The sequence below is a fragment of the Thermobia domestica genome, chromosome 17 (genome assembly GCF_964235325.1).
Source record: "Thermobia domestica chromosome 17, izTheDome1.hap1.1, whole genome shotgun sequence".
Taxonomy (NCBI): domain Eukaryota; kingdom Metazoa; phylum Arthropoda; class Insecta; order Zygentoma; family Lepismatidae; genus Thermobia; species Thermobia domestica.
In genome coordinates, this window is record NC_137470.1 from 101,825,741 (window position 1) to 101,846,347 (window position 20,607).

A 20,607-nucleotide genomic window follows, 5' to 3' on the forward strand; every position below is an offset into this window, starting at 1 on the left:
ATGTAAGAAAACGATTTGACTCGATCTTGACGTGAAAAGTTATTTTATGGTCGATTGTATGAGGCTATTCATAATCTCAATGATATCAAACTTGCACAAGCAAGTATCCCAAAAACTTTGTGTATACCTTTCTAAAATTTTCTATAAATATTATTCTTCCCGTGAGAAGAAAGGACACTCTGCTACGTATGTAGACTTTTACTTTTCAAAAGTAGATCAGCGAATTTGAACCTAAACTCGGATAAAGCTCTTTAACTGCAAACACAGGGCCTGTTAAACTTGCTTGACATTATTTAGGGCTAATTTGCAAAAATGAAAGGCCAAAATCGAAATTGACTAATTTGAAACAAAACTGCTATAAACGTTACCAATGATTTATTTAAAGCGTTTGAAAAAAATGTTTAAAACCGGTCAATGTTGATGGTCGAATTTTGACAATGTCAAAGGTCTAAATTAACGTAACTTTATTTCTCAAGAACTGTATGACGGATTTGGACTAAGATTGGTTCGAAAATGGGTTACTTCAATGAATTGTCAAATATCGTTTAGATCGGTATTGACATTTGTAATGCCATACTTCTAAGTTGATAAAAATCTAAGAGACATAAACGATAAAAATTATATTAGTAAAATCTTGAAAGCCCTCGAAAGAATTAGTCAAAAACAGAGTAAAACAGAAAAAAGAGCAGAAGTACCAAAACTAGTATGTCCTCAAATGTCACTTACCAAATAAACATACCCGAAGAAATCTTTTAAAAAGAATGATATGTATGCCAAATATAAACATGCTCGAGCCTTTCTATTTGAAATGTGCCCCTGCTGGCGCTGCTGTCGATGTGGTTTCTCCGTACATCTCTCGAAAGAGGAGAGACAAGTTGCTATGGAAGAGATCTTCCAATGGTTGGGTTCGGACAGCGCTGCGAATATGAATTATTTCACGAACTTCGCTGCGCACTGTCTTGTTAGCTATTCTACTGTAAGTAGCCTACAATCTCCACTCGTCAGGACCAAACGACTGAATGGCAAATTGGCAACACAGCCGAGGTCATTCACTTCTTACCTCAAAGCAAAGAAAGGGCGGTGGGGGTGGGACCAAAGTATTTTTCAATATTTTCCGAGGGTACACTTGAAATAGGGAGGCTTCTACCAGAGTGGCATCCACAATAATATAATTGCCAACTTGTTTCCTGGATACCCAGCCACATCTTATCTCAAATCGGCACTGTTATCGGTTTGTTCGGTTACGTTAGAAATTAATGCTGAAACCGGACAGACTGCATGTTTATGTATTGTCTTGTTGCCTAAAAAGGAAATACGGCAGCTCAATTTTAATGATAACAAAGTGGAAATGGTTTCAGGCCATTCCCATAGGACACGATAAATAAAACATCTTACTCTTAAATTTTATCAGCAATGACTGCTATCAACTGCGCCAAATTCTATCACGACCGTATATTTCGGTTTTCAAGCAGTGAGTAAAAGAAAAAAAATAAGAAAACTACATGCAATGTAATGTCAGCCTAGCAAGTATATCACTATTATCACGGATACGGCGATTTTCGCCTACGGTAACTGTCTCTTTTTGTCTCTTGGTTTGCTTGGTTGTCTGTATGAGACGTGGACCTACAGTTTAACGTTGGATCCAAACCATGAGCACTCACCGTGAACCAAACGCGGGTCTCTTGCACCAAATGTGTGTATGCTAACTATAATAGCATAAGGAAGCTACTTTTTTAATTTTTGTTCTGTGTAATGTGTAGCTTGTATACTAACACTAGCATGACATAAGTTAATTTACATTTTCTATTGTCTTTCAGGAATCATCAGAAACATATGAATGTGAAGACAGCAAGGATTTAAGTACAGAAAACCTTTGGGTGTCACCTTTATCACCAGCTCGCACTGCTGACGATACATTCCGACGTCCTGTCTCTTCGCAAAAGTTTCGCAAGTTGGAGAAACCCCCACGTAGCGAGGCTTCCCTATTAGAAGAAGTGTATAATGCCTTATTGAAAGTCAGAGACGACGATGGATTTGACGTGTTTGGAAAATTTGTTGCCAACGAACTCCGTGGTATTATGGATGAGACTTCTTTAGCAGTGGCGAAACACAAAATTCACACAGTGATTCTGGAAGCAAAGATGGGAATGTACGCATCCATACATGCTGTGGAACATACGATAGGTGTCAATAGTTTTACTCCAGTTGCTGCAGCATCAACTGCAACAAGACCGATTTTTGATTGTCAAGCATCAACATCTGAAGTAGACTGTACTGGCAGCATACTAGCTGCAGAAACAAAGAGCACAGATTCAAATATTTCGAGTCCTAAATCACCAGAGAACAGTAGCGATTCCAATATATCCGCTATTCCTTCTCCAAAGTGCCACTTCCTAGAAGGTGGAGATGATTGTGGTATACAAAACTTAAACCCAAGTCCCTTCACGTGAAACTTTTTTTCGCTCTACAACTCTTCAAGAAATAAATGCGTATTTGCAGAAACAATATTAACTCCTGTTTAGGTAATTTCAAAAGACCACTTGCAGTAGACGCTATATTGTGTCTTTCTATAGGAGTAATTTCCAATCGAATATTCTGTGACGCCACGGTTTGCTTCTCGCCTTCTCAGTGAGAGAGGAAGCAGCTGGGAGGTAACATAACGTTGATTAAAAAGGGGGGGGGGAGCAAATGAGAACATCGGTAGTGTAGCCGATGGCCTTGAAGACACACTTACTTCTCGTGAAACTAAGACTGGGCGTACATTCCTCTCCTCCGTTATCCCCTCCCCTCCTTTCATCATTGTGTTCCTCTGTTTCTTTCAGATTGTAAAACAACGCTTCTACGTCATCCCCTCCCCTCCATTCCTCATTGTGTTTCTCTCTGCTTTTCTCCGATTGTAAAATCACGCTCCTACGTCATCCGCTCCCCTCCTTTCATCATTGTGTTTCTCTCCGCTTTTCTCAGATTGTAAAAACACGCTTCTATGTCATTCTTCTCCTGCCCAACTCGCGTTTCTCTGTGATTTTCTCAGATTATAAGACAACACTCATACGTCATCCCCTCCCCTCCTTTCCTCATTGTGTTTATTTTCTCAGAATTGTAAACTGCGCTTCTACGTCATACATTGGTCAGTTGGAAATTACTGTTTTAAGGGAGATATTCATTACCAGTCTTTGCAAAATTCTGCGTACAGCAACACAACATACACAATGCAAAAAATTATTATAACTCATATGTCGATTATCGCAAATTTTGCGATGTGCTGTCACAAACCGTGAACGGAATGTGTCCGTAAATAATCGTTTCCTAAAGTATGCTCTTCTCATCACCATCCACTGATTAAAGACGATAAGTGACTTGCAGAGACCCGGTGAATTCACGCGAACTCGTCCAAACACGAAGACCATGTTTGTCATGGCACACATAACATTTCTGTCTCTCTACCGCTTGCTTTTGCATATCAAAATGCACATTTATTTATGCGGGAACTACTTTTCTTCAATTCACTTGAACTCACTGGATAAATAGGAGTTTACCTGGATATCTGACTGCATACGAGAATATTTGGGTCTGTGAAGCGAAAACCAAAATCAGCTGAGGGACACGCATGAGTGAGTCCACTCACTGTCGCAAATCCCGGGGAGATGAGGAGGATTTGTCCCCTTCAATCTTGGAACTAGGGGGGACTGTCCCCCCAATAATCCGATTTGAGGTGTGTTTTGGGGGGATAAATGTGATGATTTGCAATCGATTGCCACAAAGGAAAGTGAGATGAAATCGATGCATCCCAGAATAAGCCTCAAACCTGCCCGACCTCCAATTTTGAAGAAAATTCTGCTCCCCTGACGATGTGTACAAATACGCCAGGTACCATACGTATAATACCAGGACAAGTTTCATCAAAGATACGAGGTTTGTTATACTGATGTAGAAGTTAATAATAATAATAATAATAATAATAATAATAATAATAATAATAATAATAATAATAATACAAAGTGTGCTTCACAACAATTACAATTATACATAGCAAATTTTAAATGCAGCACTTACGAGAAATATGAACTTTTGTACCAGAGAAATATTCTGTTTCATAACATACTGAAGCCTTGTTTAATATAACTTTTATACAATGAAAACTTGTCTTTAACGTAATAATTTACGGTTTTATGGCTTTAAATGGTATAGTTTAACATGTATTACGCCAAAATCTAAATAGGTATATAAATTCTATATATAGGCTGTAAGTTATAACTTTTATAATTGTTTTAACCTGTACACACACCCACACCCACACACACACACACACACACACAATGGAAATGAAACATGATACCTTAGACAAGTTTTAGGAAGCGAACCACCGGTTTTATATATATATATATATATATATATATAAAAACTTTTGTTGTTAATTCAAGTTAATTAATATCTCATTAATAAATATTCTAAGCGATTACTGGTGGAACGTGTCTAACTAAAAATAAATTACCACTACGTACATGTTGGCTATAAAATGTAGAACCAATAAGCAAACTGAAGAAGACTACATTACCTTTATACAAAAAAATCTTTCACAGTACATAAGCTACCATCCCGAGCACACCTCCTCAAACGTTTCTTTGAATTTGTTTCAACAGGTGAAGAACTAGATGATTAATGATTTTAGTAGATATTCGTACTCCATCTCAAATTTTCACCGCACACACTTCTGTTTTCAAAACAAACTCATGTGCTTAAGTCCATTTGGTTGAAGTTTAGTAACCGTGGTGATCGCTCATGGTCTGCAAATAAAGCGTCTACGGAATATATCATTCAACTCTCAACTGCATGTTACTTTATAACAAATACTGTCATTGCTATAGATATCCAGTACAAAAATTGCAGCAGAAACAATCAAATTTGTAAAATTCTACCATTTTCATGCAATGGTGCAGATGTTAGGGTTGTGCGGCGAAGATTTATAACCAAATTCTCATGAAAAAATTTGCAACTATTTTTAGAATGTTTCTGCATATGTTTGAAGATACATTAATTATCTTTAGTTGCATGAATAGAAAAAATTTGCATTAAAATAATCATAAAGATAGCATGGATATTAAATAACAAGTTTTCTCCGTTTTTATGCAGTAGAAATGCTTCACTTAATCTATTCACATTCACATTTTTCAGCGCGCTATTTTATGATATTACCAATTTCAACTATGTAACTATTAAAAGTTGTAACACCAATTTCACTCCCCAGTATACATTCGATGTATTACACGACTAATCGGCGCTTTAAACTTTTATTTGACGCATTTTCCTTTATGTGTATAATGAACTAATCTAGTGGTGCATTTTTCTATATACAATATTCTTCACGAAAATTAAATGAAATCTTTAAATTTTACGCCTCACGTTTATGTCGGTTAGGCTAAAGTAGACGGTGATGATGAAAAATGAATGAAAGTGTGAGGAAACGGGAGAACCGAGAGAAAACCCTCACACGCGGAGTTTGTCCACCACAAAGCTCATTTAATGCGAGCTGGGATCGAACTAAGAAACCAATGCACTAGAGGTGAAAGCTCTTGCACTGAGCCACCGCGGCCCCTCTTCATGTAAAGGATCATTGCCATAATAATTATCTTGCCTATTCATATTGGCAGGTCACTTGCTGCATATTTTGAAGCATGTAGCACAATTCTTTATTAATCAATGTTTTTGTTTTCTGCCGTACGTTTTATATCATTCCCAACAAGACAATAACGTCTCAAATACCGTTTTAACTACTATTTATTCTACAGAAATCGACAACGCTCGGAAACAAAACGCATAAGTTGGCGTTTATGCACGATTAAGCTTCGCACATTGCTTACTGAAGTCTTTCTCTGCACCTACGAACACTACTATATGACAAAAACACGTGAAACGATACCACAAATTTCTGTTCGCAAACGCCAAGGCTCACCCACAATTTTCTTGCGTCAGTTGCTTTTTTCACTCTTGAGAAATTTGATTAAATGAGAATGGAAGCGAAGGATAACATTTTTTAAAGTAACAACACGGGGCAGGGTAGTTCGATGGTACAGAGCTCACCTTTGGTGCGAGGAGTTCCTGGTTCGATTCTCGCCATGCGAATTTGTGGTGGAAAACATCGTATTCGTGGATTTTATGAGGATTCTCCCGTTTTCTCCCATATTGCCACTCCACCAATTACTGTATAATCATTAACTTTCATTAATCATCGGTCACCTGTAGAAAAGTAGGATGTAAATCTAGACTTTTTATAACGTAACAACGCCCGTGCTAAAATAATGAATTCAATATGAACGGAACTATTTTTTGTCGAGCTGAAATGTATTTTCCGGCTCTCTTATCGTGTAGCAAACAACTGAAGATTTTTAGTTCATTATCAGTGGCGTAGCAGCTGCCCCCGACACCCCCGCAGTGCGGGGGGGCCCCGAGGTATAGAGGGCCCCGAAGTCTTGCAATGAATAAAGATTTAAGGAATTAGAACTTCAACCTTACTTCTGTCGGCTTTACAACTAGGGCCCCTTCTCTATACTTTGCGGGGGGACCGGTAAAAGTGTGCTACGCCACTGTTCATTATGTTTATAGAAGGCCACGTAAATGCATCACAGAACTACTTTCATTATTAGGAAAGATCATAATATAAGTAGTGTAGGTATGCAAACCGAATAATATTCGACAATACTAATGTATTAGTTGCAAACATCCACAGAAATGTTTATGCTAGCTCACAGCTTCTCTGAATAATAGTTATTTTCTCTGTTTCTACAAATGTATTTCAAAAATTTTCCAGCCTGACACTGTAATATCGCGCTATGAGATATAGTGGCATCTATGAAAGAAATAATGTATTAGTTTCAACTGTCTAGATGCATAAGCCGTGGCACTAGTGTAGGCAGAAATTCATCAATTTCATCAATTATATCCTCGTAAGTTCATTTTTTTTTGTAGTTCTTATACATATCTTAAATATGTAGGTATTAATTGCAAATTTGGAACGAAGTAATTGACCGTTCTTGATTATTCATAGAAGTTGTTTTTGTATGCATCAATTCTTTTCGTGAAAGAACATGACATGCAAATAGTTGAATTTGGCATATCAGCGAAAAGCATAATAGGTTTAAAAAATTGTGTTCGCAGAACAAAACTAAAAGGCTTTCGCCGTATTTCTAATACTGAAAATTCTATTTTCCGTTGTTTACAATGAGAATTCGCGCGCCAAATGCTTTTGCAATGTTAAGTCTATGTGCAAACCGTTTTTCGGTTATTATTTCTCAATAGTAAGTCCGATTGGGACATGCAACCCGATAATCGGCGCGCGCTCTCGAATCACCATGTTAAACTCGATAAAGAACCGTTCAGGCATCTCGGAGATCCAGTGTTTGGGTGATTATTCCTAAATGGCATATCCAATCGGAACATCTAACCCTTCACAATACTCAGCGCGCTCTCAAATCCCCATGTCAAATTTAGTCAAGAACGGTTCACGCATCTCAGACGAGTATTCGGATAACCGAACGCTTAAGTTCAGTGAAGAGAAACTTCGCTCCAATAAGATAAATGTTTATTTTTACATAATACCTTGTTCAAGGGGGGGGGGGTTAAATCTCCGTCTTGCTTACGCAACTGCATGGAGGCAGTCATTTGAATCAGTCACTGTGCGTTGAGCGAGCATACTGCATGACAATGCTCCAGTGCACACGACTGTTGTTGGAAAGGCTGCAGTGAAAGGTTGTGTCTTCGACAGAATTCAGCACCCACCGTACACCCAGATTTAGCACATAATATCTATATTTTCTGATCTATATAGTCAATACAATACTTCATAATGAAACACCTGATGACAGGGTTGGCTGGTTTAAACCAGCTGTTTTTTTTAAAAAAAAAGAGAAGAAAAGAAAAGAAAAAAATAAACTGGTTTAAACCAAAACAAGAAAAATGTTCGTAAAATCTTGATGAACACATATTTGTGGCTTATCACGTTTCACTCCCGTATAATATTCCTATTATACTCAGACCTAAATTCCCCATTCATTACTCAGAGATTATACTACAAAATCAACTTTTTTATATATATAAGTTTATGAATGTTTCTTCTTTTTTTATAGTTTGTTATTATGGTTATGCAACTGCAATCAAAGAAAAATTCTAAATATTGTTTCGTTTTATTAATGTTTACTATTGATAAAATATATCGAAGTGCCGTACGTTTTTTTTGGGGGGAGGCGATTCATACAAACCCCACGAGAGGCATTTATTGAAATCAGAAGTATCTTTGGTATCTATTATGTATAAATGGGTCAGAGCCAAAGTGGACTCAAATAATTCGTATGTTTACTTCTCGTTCGTTTCACTTTTCTTACTGATAAGCAAATTAAGTCGTTGTATTCATTTAACTTGGACTAATAAAAGTCGTAGTGAACTAACCTGGACTAAATTAGTTCTTCTGCAGTATTTTGAAACTGTCGATATGTAATTCTGTATAATGATTTCACTTGTGCAACTATTTACCTTTTTGTCGCTCTGAAATGACTCTTGACAATTATATTAACAAGTATGTAAAGATCAGTACAACGTATTTTTATCAGGAGTCCTTCGTGAGTGAGTCGGCAGACATATCGCATTTATGGCCAATTAGTCCTGGTTCCGAGTTCAAATCGAGGACAATTCCTCTCGGATGTAAGCCGAGAAGAGGTTTGGATTCCGCTTTAAGCTTATGTGACCCCTTCCAGTATAACCCGGTTGTTGCATAATAACACCAAGGCGAAACAAACTTATTTCTGTCCATATGTGATATAAATACACACAGCAAATTATTTAAACCAAAAAACCTGGTTTAAATAATAATAATAGTAATAAAACAGGTTTAAACCAAAAAACCGTTTTTTTAAATAAAAACCATGGTTTTGGCCAACCCTGCTTGATGAGTTCTTTTCATAAGCCTCTATAAAACAGTCCGAAAAATAAGCATTTTTCTTACTTCTAAATGTTTCATTCACTATTCCCACAACTGCCTTTATCTTTCTCATTAATTTGAGAACACTTTTCTTTTTTTTTTCATGGAATATAGGTTCTTTTTTGTTATTGAAACTATTTGCCTCATAATACCCGGTGGCGCGGAGCAGACTAACACATTTCAAAATTGAATTTTGCACAGGCACGATGGCTTAGAGTGGGTTACGAATGGGAGAGTGGAAGAGAATAGGATGATATTTTATAGGAATACTATAAGAGTTACCATGGACATCACTGGAGCGTTGAACAATGTGTTTTCTGTGTTCGTACTTATTACGAAACCAAGTCAGTCATCAAGTCCAGAAATTGTTCAGACATATCATTCTTACCTGACATTATGCTAAAGGTCCATTGTAAGTGTTGCAGTGTTATGAAACGGCATCCTACCCACTTTCCATCCCCCAGCCGCAACCCACTAAAAGCTAACACGCCTGCGCAATATTCAACTTTGAAATGTGTAGTCGCCTCAGCGCCACCCTGTACAATAATAAAAGAAATCTTGAATACAATATCGCACTTATCCGTCCTGTAAGCTACAACGGTGCAGAATGATGAATGTTAAGTCAATTGTAATAAAAATAATCAAACCTCAAGAAAGCTCATGTAGGCAGTATTGATTCGTCGCAAAGATTACATGATTCTATCGAGCTGAAACCAGCAAACTGCCCTAAAAAAACAAGCGCTTTACGACTATAAGAACAAGAAAAAAAAAACTGGAAATCAATCACATGTAAACTCAATTTTCTCGTCCTTGCAGTGAGAACAAAAAGAATCTACAAAAGTGAATTTGCAAACAACTATTTATACCGTTCCGCTGCATACACCTCCTATCTCACTGCAGGGCATGAAATGAAAATTAACATTCATATCCACTTTGTAGAAATTACAACGGTTAGAAACACTTAATGCTATAAACAAACGTTTTCTTTTTCTAACACAGATAATTCATTTGGTTGATATATTTTAGATGTATGGATAAAGTGGGTTAAACAATTTGCCATGACATTGCCCACACACATTTGATACGATCGCAGTCATTTGTTATGAAACATGCGACCTTACAATGAAACAGTCATCTCGGAACATCTGAACTTATTGTATGTAAACACAACAACTAGAATGACAGATATTATCAGTTGTAGTATAGAATGCAGGAAGTGCTTACGTAAAATGGGATGCACAAATGCACGCTTAGAGTTCTTTGTTTTTAAAAAATAGTAAACTAACTCTTCGTAAAAGTCATGTTCATAGCAGGAGCGTCATTTCAGATTTTGCTTTGGGGGGGCATGACCCCTTGATATAAGTAAAATTTCGCGTATTTCACTGATTTATTACTATTTTATTGATAAAATCTATAGAGATCCCCAACTCAGGGGGGCAATTGCCCCTCCCTGCCCCCCCCCTAAATGACGCCCCTGGTTCATAGACAGCCATTTTCTTGCAACTTAACTCACGCTTTTTATTCATTACTTCTACTACATTTTATTCATGTGTACTCTGAGTCTTCATCAGCTTTATAAGATAGAATTATCACCCCAATTTCATCAGATATTTAATTTCCTCATCCTGCTCCTGATCATAGCATTATAACCACCGCCATCTTAATGACTTGGAATTGTGCTGATTTTCTCTCTCAAATTCTATTTTTGTCCTCAAGTTTGTCTTGATATATTTTTTTACATAACAGTTATTTTTGAACACCATGTCTAACATATTATTACTATACTTATCCTCTCCTTCACAAACTATTTTTACTCTCAAGTTTATTGCACATGTTATAATTTTTCTCACTATGTTCCTCTTGTGATATTCAGTTCTTCCCCTCCCTTCAAAAATTATTGCATTCTCCAACTGGCTCTCATAGACTATAATTTATCTCATTGTATTCCTGTGGTACTATTACCTTAACCCTCACTCTCAGCTGGTAATGTTGCCCTCACTGTTTCCCTTTGCCTTCCTTAAATCGTATTCTTTCACCATCTTCCCGCATGCTTTAATTCTGCTTATCATCTTCCCCTGACAACTTTTTTGTCTTCAAGGCCCTCTGCTAAGGTCACACATCCCTAGTAGCAGAGAAAATTTGCAAAACACTTGCTGTAAGCTTGAATTGGAAGTCGGCCAAGCCTGCATCCAGTTTGATTGGAAAACGTGCAAACACACCGCAAGCTGAATTTCAGTAACAAGGTTACATGGGGTAAACCTTGCATTTAGTGTTCTATTCAAGTTTGACGCAAGCGTTCTACAAGTCAAGTCAAGTCAACATCCATTGAACAGCCAGTGATGCTATGACGATCTGTGAAGGGTCTAAAACATCGCTTGCAAGCACAACGAAAGGCAGATTCTATGAAAGCGTGCGTTTCAAGTGCAAGCGTAGAAAGCCAAAAGCCAAACATGCGCCAACTGGCCGAAAGCTTTCTTGGTACTAGCGCCACTTTTCCAATTTTAGTGGATAATTTAAAGGCGATGAAGAATATCGGTAGTATCAACAAAATCTATTAAATATCCTACTAGCTGTTTTCAAATCTTCTCATTATTCGGACCAGAAATTTCGATCAGCAGACTAATACTTGTTGAGCACCCAACTTTATCTATATACAGTGTATAAAAATAAAAGTCATTATGTTGGTGACTTCGTACTTCTTGAACCACCCGGCAATTCTCGATCAAATTTTCAACATAGATGTGGTTTGGGCCTGAAATCGTTTCTATCATTTCACTTTGACGGTACAACTTAAGGGAAGAAGGAGATATTTAACAATTATCAAAAATGAAAAAAATATTAGTGTCGAATCCATAGTTTCCCGGGACGCTGAGATGAACAGTGACACTTCCGATGCCGTTTCAATCCAAATTTGCCTCTTTATGTCCAAAATGAAACGTATTTTTTCCCGTAAGAAGAACGGTTATTCTGCTAGTATACTATAATATGAAAGGTCTTGTAAACAGTTATTACTTCATATAACAGTGTTTTGTATATACTGTTTGCTTACTTTCTACACTCTCCATGTTCTTCCTAATCTTTGTTATCCACTAAAATTTAATAATAATAATAATAATAATAATAATAATAATAATAATAATAATAATAATAATAATAATAATAATAATAATAATAATAAAGCGAAGAGTGTTAAGTTAATCTTGACTCGCAGTATTATTTCCTCTTCCTATAGCAGGTTCAGCAAGAGGTCTCTGACAGCTCGCAGAGACATTGCCACTACTCGCGTGTCAAGGCTTTTTATTGCTGCATCTATAATGGCAATTTAATTAATGGTGTAAGACAAACTAGCCGTGCTCCATGCCGTAAACGTTGCCAACACCTAGTAGCTCATGTGCGGGTAAATGTCGATCGTCGATATAGGGACGAGTCGAATGATTGCCGCTAGTGTCCTACTGGCGTCAAAGTTTCGTCAAGTCGAAACTGATATCTCGAGTCAGGGCGTTGAAGTTACCACCGCGTAGCAGCGAGGACTTCGTTTTGGTCCGCGCTCCTTCGATTCGTCGCGGAGAATCATTAAGGGACCAATACGAACTATCGCCAGTCATGTGCATCCAGCTATTATTATATATTATTTTTTCCTGACGAGTTATTCCTAAAGTGAGCTCCGGGGGTCAAGAAACCTCTGCCTCAACATCATGAAGTGAAAACTCTTGAGATAAGTGCAGTACTTGTGTGAATTTAGATAGCAACTGTGGTCAATCATTTGAAAGTGAGTATGGGAGAACTATGAAATAAAGTAAATAGACACGCGTCATTTTGTTATAAAATTACATGGCGAACGCATTTTATCTTATCCCAAACAGTTATCTTCGAATATACACGGTTAAAGAAGCACTCTGATTGACCAAATTAAAAAGATATCAACGATTTATTCCTTTACAAGCGGGGTTTCCTTCATCACTTCCGTGGCGAAGTCGGAAGAACATCCGCCCAGTAATCATAAGATTGGTGGTTTGAGTCCCCTTCGGGGTAGTTTTTTATACATTTTTAGTGCTTTTAGACTCATCTTTATGTAAATAAATCACACACATAGGCGATTTAACATATTTTGGGGGAGTAATTTTGTAGTTCATTGGCGTTTTTAAGCGTCTCTGCAGCTGGTGGTATAATTTTCAAAACGGAAGAGGGGCCAACGCGGATCCTCGCTGCGGGGCCGCCAATTTTTGGCGAGATGTCGCTAGTTGCCAATCCGTGGTCCACCGACGCTTACGACATGGAGTGGTTTGTACCAGTAACACTAAAGTAGGGGCTGCTTTGTCCCTCCGCGCGTGGTAAGAAACGTCAGAGAGCATCTCTTGTTGGCTCTGCTATAGGACATGTATTTTGTTTTTATCTTTACTAAGCACTGTGCGAGAGTCGCCATACTTTAGCTTCCATTCAGCATTTGAGGTTGACTGAAATAAGTCCCCTCTTTGTGAAAGGGTGATTGCTGTCCTTGTATACAAACCGCGATAACATCTATCAGAAGACAACTTTGTAAAAAGAATGCAAATAAGGTTTATTTCAATTTTCTATTTATTCTTAGTATGGAAATATTTTAATAAATTAGTATTTGGATTTGGTAAATAATATATACTGCATATGTTAGTTATTAATGTAAAGTTATATTTGTTTGGCAGTATTGCAGACAATATTTATTAGCATTACGCACCTAGGTTTGAAACGAAACATTTATCACAGTACTTCGTTTATATATACAGGGTGGTGCAAAACCTAGATACTAATTACATTGTAAATAGCTATTGTATGAAGCAGCATGAGGTTCTCGTTTCAAAATTTTATTTGCAATTAAGTGCTCTGTCTTTTATATTACAACGTTTCAAGTAGGTCTATATTTTCCCCTCAACTTCAACGATTATACGCAATCTTATTTCAAAACTTCACTTAACACGACTTTCTGAAGAACATCCGCTGAAATGGCAGAAGTTTCACGTTATATAGCTAGCTTTAGCTCCTCCAAAGACTCGAGGTTGCTTTGATACTAATTAACAACCACCTGGTAAACATAATGTATCTTATATGTTTAATCAAATTTGGTAACTTACAGAGAAAATTACTTTGAACTTGGTAGATAGATTTTGCGACACATTGTATACATTACTTAACATGAGAAAGGAGTCGCATCTCAAGGCTGTTATCCCATGTAGATATATATCTAAACATTTTTCTAAGTGACTTAAAATTAAAAACAAATATTTTAGTTTTTATTTAATTTAGTAAGAACATTCTTCTGCAAGTAGGCCTACTCATATCGGTTCACTCATTTCATTAAAAAAAAAAGAAAAGCATATGCGTAGACAATGACTATCACTTTTGGGTGTTACTTGTGTGTTAATTCAGCTCCCAGCACATCGCCTTCTGAGCATATCAGAAATAACTTGTTACTACCTGAGAGAATTTGCATTGGTATTTATCGTTTAATATGAACAATGCTTTGCGAAATATATTTGACACTTGTGCCAAGTAACAAATAATGTTCTATGTTTTCTGTAATTGGTCACAATAATATTGTTGTAAACCTGTGAATAGTCTGACAATTACATAAGCAACAGTTCTGCCATCTTCTGTTCATAAGTGCTAAGACACAAAAATAACAAGTAAAGAAAATAGGTGGAAGCATTGCTATCTGTGTAACTGTTGTCAGATAATTCACAGGTTTACAACAATATTATTGTGACCGATTACAGATAGATAGATAGATATGGGGGTTAATGGGGACGTCAGCAACATGGCTATATGTTCCCGTCACGATGTGACCGATTACAGAAAACATAGAATGTTATTAGTCACTTACCATAAAAGCTGAATATATTTCGCTAAGCCTTACTCATACCAAACAGTAAAAAACGATGCAAATACTCACAGCCAGTAACTAGGTATTTTTGATATGCTCTGAAGGCGATGTCTTGGTGTCGAATTGACGCACAAGTAACAAGCTAAAGTGGTAGTCATTTTGTGTTGTTTCAACACCTCAGTTTTTGCTGTGTAGGCATGTAGGCAAGGGCAAAACGGAAGAGAACTGGATAATTCCGCATAAATTCTTAGATATAGCTTTTTTTTTTTAACTGTTAGTAAGTACGGCTCATATTTTAAAGCCTACAACATACGCAACACGCCGTTACAATCAAATTAATGAAAATTGGAGTAATTAAAAGTTATATAGGTGTATCTTCCATTTCGTTCTTGCCAATATACGCCTTAACTTTGGTGTGACTGCAGTTGAAATCCACACGTACAGTCAATGGAATTAATATAAGCCCTATAGCCTAATTATGGCAGCGTAAAAGATTATGTGATATCCAAAAAAAAGCAAACAGGAACGCCATGTCCTATCAATATTTTGTACAATTTAAACAATAAGTAATGTGCATATTGTACACTTAATATGAATAAAATGGTAACAGTGCATATGATTGTATATCATAATTTTAGTTGTAAATATAAATGTTATGTTCACAAACTGTTTTTTTATTATCATTCTATTGTTGTCTTCCGCGAAATTCTTTATCCATTTTTATTCCCCAAACAAACCTTAGGCCTGCGTTATATCTCTCCTTGGGGGATAGTACACACTTCTGTAAGGTAAGGAAACGTGAAGCTCACTGACAGGGTCGGATCCAGGATTTTCTTAGGGGGGTGCACAAATAACTACCAGTACATTTGATCTGAATTGGAATCTTTTAAAGACTGGAAATGCCCTGAAATAGCTAAGTGTCTGTTCTCGGTGAATCCTTTTCTTTCAACTTTCAGAAAAATCGATTTTGCGAAACTTCCTTTTCTTTTAAGGCCGGAGAATTTTCGGAAGTAATGCTATTTTCACTGCTAACTTCTCACTTTAGATAGTGTATATTTGAAACGAAGGGGGTGCACGTGCACCTTTGCACCCCCTAAATCCGGCTCTGCTCACTGATGAAATGTAGTAACTTGTCCAACGCTCCTTAACGCAAAAGAGAACATATGGTAAACATCAGTAAATAACTATGAAAGGATATGTGGAATGAGAATCTAGGAGGAAATGAGGAGCCATAAAAACGATCACCATTACAATCGCCAAAAACGTTTTCAATTACAAAGTTACATGATCTAGGATTGAACCAATGATTCCTGAATAAAAGGTAACAGCTCTACCACTGATCCATTTTCATTTTCTCTATACCTCAATGATAGCTACTGATTAATCAGTGATGGAATGGTTATGAACTTTGAAAATAGTGACCCGGACACTTCCGTGACTCGATCAGAGTCGGTGTGACCAGACTATGAAACTTCGTCGCACAGAGAATTTCGATTTTGCTAACGTAATCCAACCAGGATTATTCTCTTTCCTCTCACTAAATATATAATTTCCTTTCTTGTTATGTACATACAGAGGGTTAATAAACTCAGTGTCATGAATTTAGGAAGTCATTCCTTACATATCGAAGAAACAGTTCAAAAAAGAACATGGGTCGGAAAAGGCCTGTTTTCAGAGCTATAGACAGCCGAGAAAGCGAAACGTCACTTTATCCTGGCCAGAAATTTATATGACCTCTCGGAGGAAGATCAGAAATTATGCAGAAACTATCTAAATATCTATGTTTCACAATTCTCTGGTACCCACGCAACGAGTACTCAATTAGTACTTAAACGTGTATCTCCGTATCCCAACTTACTTTATACAGTTCGTTAAGGTGGTACAAGGGAATGTGAAACATGGATATTTAGATAAATCATATACTAGTTCCTGTGTAATTCCAAGAACCGCTTGCAAAAGATCTCATAATTTTCAAGACAGAGCGTTTTAAAACATGATGTGTTGCATTTTGGCGGTTTTTAATTCTGAAAGGAGGTGGCTTCTGACACTCTGTTTATTAGAACTTTTCTTTCATTTGATATAAATAATCATTTCCTAAATTTATAACACTGAGTTCATTAACACCCTACCTAGATATATGTGTATTTCAAAGCATTTCGATGAAAGACAATTGGAAGTTTTATCAGAGTAAAGCATATGTAATCACAGAAAATAGAAGTTACATGTTTTCTTATGAGTTATGTCATAAAGTTCAAGCAATCGAGCCTTAAAAATACAAAATAAATAAATAAATAAAATAGAAAATAAAAAATATTGTCAAGTAGAACATAGGCATTGCCGCTGAGCCCGAAGTGTTTTATTAAATTTATTTCTGTAGTCTGTGTTGAAAATCGCTATATTATACCTAGGTATTTCAGAGTAGGAAAGCAAATAAAGATGTAATTATATTTGAAGCATTCTGGGTATGGTATCTTTACTAACAAATAATGTCACATCGGGAATCGAACACGAGAATATTAGAGCTCGAGTAGCGCACATCATGAATTCACTAGAAAATTCTACAACAATGCCGTACAGCTAGGATTTCGGCTGCTTTCGAGTCATCGAGTCTGTCTGGGTTTCCAGACGTACAAATCAAATCGAGCCTGGGAACCGAGAACCTGTCTCAAGTTTCCTGAACAAAACTCATACTCCTGTACCCTGTCTGTTAGTAAAACCACAAGGAATTTGTCGGCTCCGAGTCACATTAAAATGCCATTCAACCTGGGATTGTGATTTTTTTTGTATGTAACAACAAGATTATAAAGGATGGAATCTATTGTGAAAATGAAATCTGCATGAACACACAAGTTTTCGACCTGAAATAAAATATACACAGACTTGCAATAAAACAGAAAAAGGGTGAACAACTATACAGCTAACACATTTCACAGAATTTAAAAAGATTAAGATCTCTCTTTATTTGTTATTTAATATGACTCGTCTAGCTTAGTTAGTGATACATTCTCCCTCTTTTGCTGCGTAAGATTGTTATTCCCTTTTAATAAACGGCAACGTCCGAGTCTATGCGTCACGCTAATAGATCCCACTAGCTGCGATATTACAACGATACGTGTATTTTTACTTGTATTTATATACTTGTATTTTAACATCTTTGGGGCAGAATGTACTTCAAATTGATGCACAAGTTATTTAAGAAAAGGAAGAAGAAATATATAGAGAAAAAGGATATATATATATATATATATATATATATATATATATATGCGTGTGTGTGTGTGTGTGTAATTGTTTTGCGGTTGATATACGTTGCTGTTTTATGTTAAAAATAGAGATTTGTTGTCATAGCAACGAAATATAAATATAATATAATTTCGGAACCATCTTGTGTAAACTATATGCACAATTTTTACGGAGTAAAAATGTTTAATTTGTTACACGATGTAATAAAAGGTAATATATTGATGCAGTGTACAAAATGGTTTTTGATGAATTAGTAGCCTAGTAATTGCTATATAAATTTATATGAACTGTGGGAGTTTAAGTTTCATTGTTATAAAATTTTGGTGGTTCTCGCCGCAGGATTGTCGTTATACTATCGTCTGCAATAAAACAGGCAACGAAACTAATAAATTTCGCTATTTACTCTATTCCTTTAAATAAAATACCACTCTTTCAGTCTATGCCTTAAGGAATGAAATGAGATAGATCTTTCTACACAGAAACAAAAGCTGATACTATATCCTATTCTTTATAAAACCCATATGCCATAAACTAGGAAAGGGCCTGTGACACATCCATAAGGTGTCTGGGCCGCAACAACCGATTTTGATGAAACTTGGTAAACTAATAGGACACCTTACAACACTAATGTAACTAGCAGGAATTTGTCGAAAAAGCTGTAGTTTCTGAGATACAGTCGATTTATTAAATATGACATTTGTCGTGGTATCTCAGGAACGGCTCCACCGAGATCAAGCAAACTTCGCAAACCATGGTACATGAACGATAGCTTTAAAACGAAATTAAAACGAATTATATGCACCTGCGCACAACTGCACATACTGCGCAAATAATTATGCGCATGTGCATATCTCGGTAAAAGGTGATGTGCATGTGCATATCTCGAAAACGTGAAGACTGCAATATATTTTTCTCTTGCTTAGTTTGAACTACATGACGAGTATAACATAATGCAAGAAAAAAAACTAGACTCAAAGGTGAGTGTTTTCAAGCAACTGAGGTGAGACGATGTTGGGGATGGTTTGCCCCCGGATACCCCCTCTAGTTAAGGCACTCGGTCTGGCTCCTCAATCATACATTTCAATTACACCTCTGTAATAGTCATATAGTTAACGTTAATAGTCGAAATATTCGTGTCGTACTGATATCAAGTACTGTAAGTCATCAATGTTGCACAACAGTAACACAGTATTAAAACAGAGCGTAACGATAAACTATGAGGCCTGTAGTCGCGATCTATAGAAAATAGTGGTAGGGACAAAAAACGGTTTATCGGCTTTTAAGAAAACCGAAACCGGGTTTTGAAAAGTTTCAAAAAAACGATTTTTCACCGAAACCGGTTTTAACCGAAATCGGTTCGTTTTTTTACCGAAACCGGTTATCCGTTTTCACCAGAGCAGATCCGTTTTTTCACCGGATCTGGTTTCAGTTTTCTTCAAACCTGGTTCCGTTTCTTTTTTTTTTAAATTGGTTCTGTTTCTGACCAGAATAGTGTCCCGTTGTTCTGCGGAAATCGATTCCGTTTCTACAGAAATAGTTTTATGCTTTCCAAGAGTTTTCACAGAAACCAACTTTGGTGAAAAACCGAACCGATTTTTGGAGAAAACCGAAACCAGTTTCGGTAAAAAACCGAACCTGTTTTCGAGAAAACGAACCCGATTTCAGTTGAAAAACGAACCGGTTTTGGAGAAAACTAAACCTGTTTCTGTGGAAAAATGAACCGGTTTTGGATAAAACGAAACCGGTTTAGGTGAAAAATCGGACCGGTTTTTGGAGAATGCCGAAATTTCGGTTTTTCGGATTACGGTTTTTCTAGATTTCGGATTACGGTTTCCGAATTTTATAAAAACCGGTTTTGCCCATCCCTAATTAGAACCAGGCTATACTTTTTGCGACGAGACTGTTTCACGCGACGAGATGAGACAACCCTAAAGGTCTCGTCTCATGACAACACTAACTATATATAGGTAACACTATGGCTTATAATTTTGCAAGTTTATTTGAAGCATAGATGTCTGCATCACACTGATGTGTTCCAATAGACCCCGACCACAGGCCTGATAGTTTATCCTTACGCTCTCTTAATACAGTACTGTGTTACTGTTGTGCAACATTGATCACTTACAGTACTTGATATCACTACGACCCGAATATTGAGACAATTAACGCTAACTATATGACTATTACAGAAGTGTAAATGAAATGTATGACTGAGAAGCCAGACAGAGTGCCGTGACTAGAGGGGGTATCCAGGGGCAGACCACCCCCAACATCTTTTCACCTAGTTACCTTAGTGTTGCAAGGTGCCCTATTAGTCTGCCAAGTTTCATCAAAATCGGTTGTGGCCCAGACACCTTATGGATGTGTCATAGGCCCTTTCATAAACGTATTTTCGGTGTTACTGAAACAATGTTTATAAAATGTAAAAGGTAGCACTAGTATTTGAAGCTTATTTCGATACGGGCCGCGGTGACTCAGTGGTAGAGCGGTCACTCCTGGTGCATGTAGTCCCTGGTTCAATCCCAGCTCGCGCCAAGTGAAC

The 20,607-nt window shown here is 36.9% G+C and overlaps 2 protein-coding genes across 4 annotated transcripts in view; one reads left to right on the forward strand and one right to left on the reverse strand.

Annotated features, from left to right (window-relative positions):
• LOC145673926 (uncharacterized) overlaps nt 1–15,564 on the forward strand; it is a 94,811-nt gene extending 79,247 nt beyond the window's left edge. Inside the window, exon 2 of the mRNA XM_081743741.1 lies at nt 1,818–15,564. Coding sequence (XP_081599867.1) covers nt 1,818–2,450 — 633 coding nt within the window. The 3' untranslated portion in view covers nt 2,451–15,564. The remainder of the gene's footprint in view (nt 1–1,817) is intronic.
• LOC145673925 (uncharacterized) overlaps nt 1–20,607 on the reverse strand; it is a 1,349,238-nt gene that overhangs the window by 280,310 nt on the left and 1,048,321 nt on the right. The gene's annotated exons all lie outside the window — the stretch shown is intronic.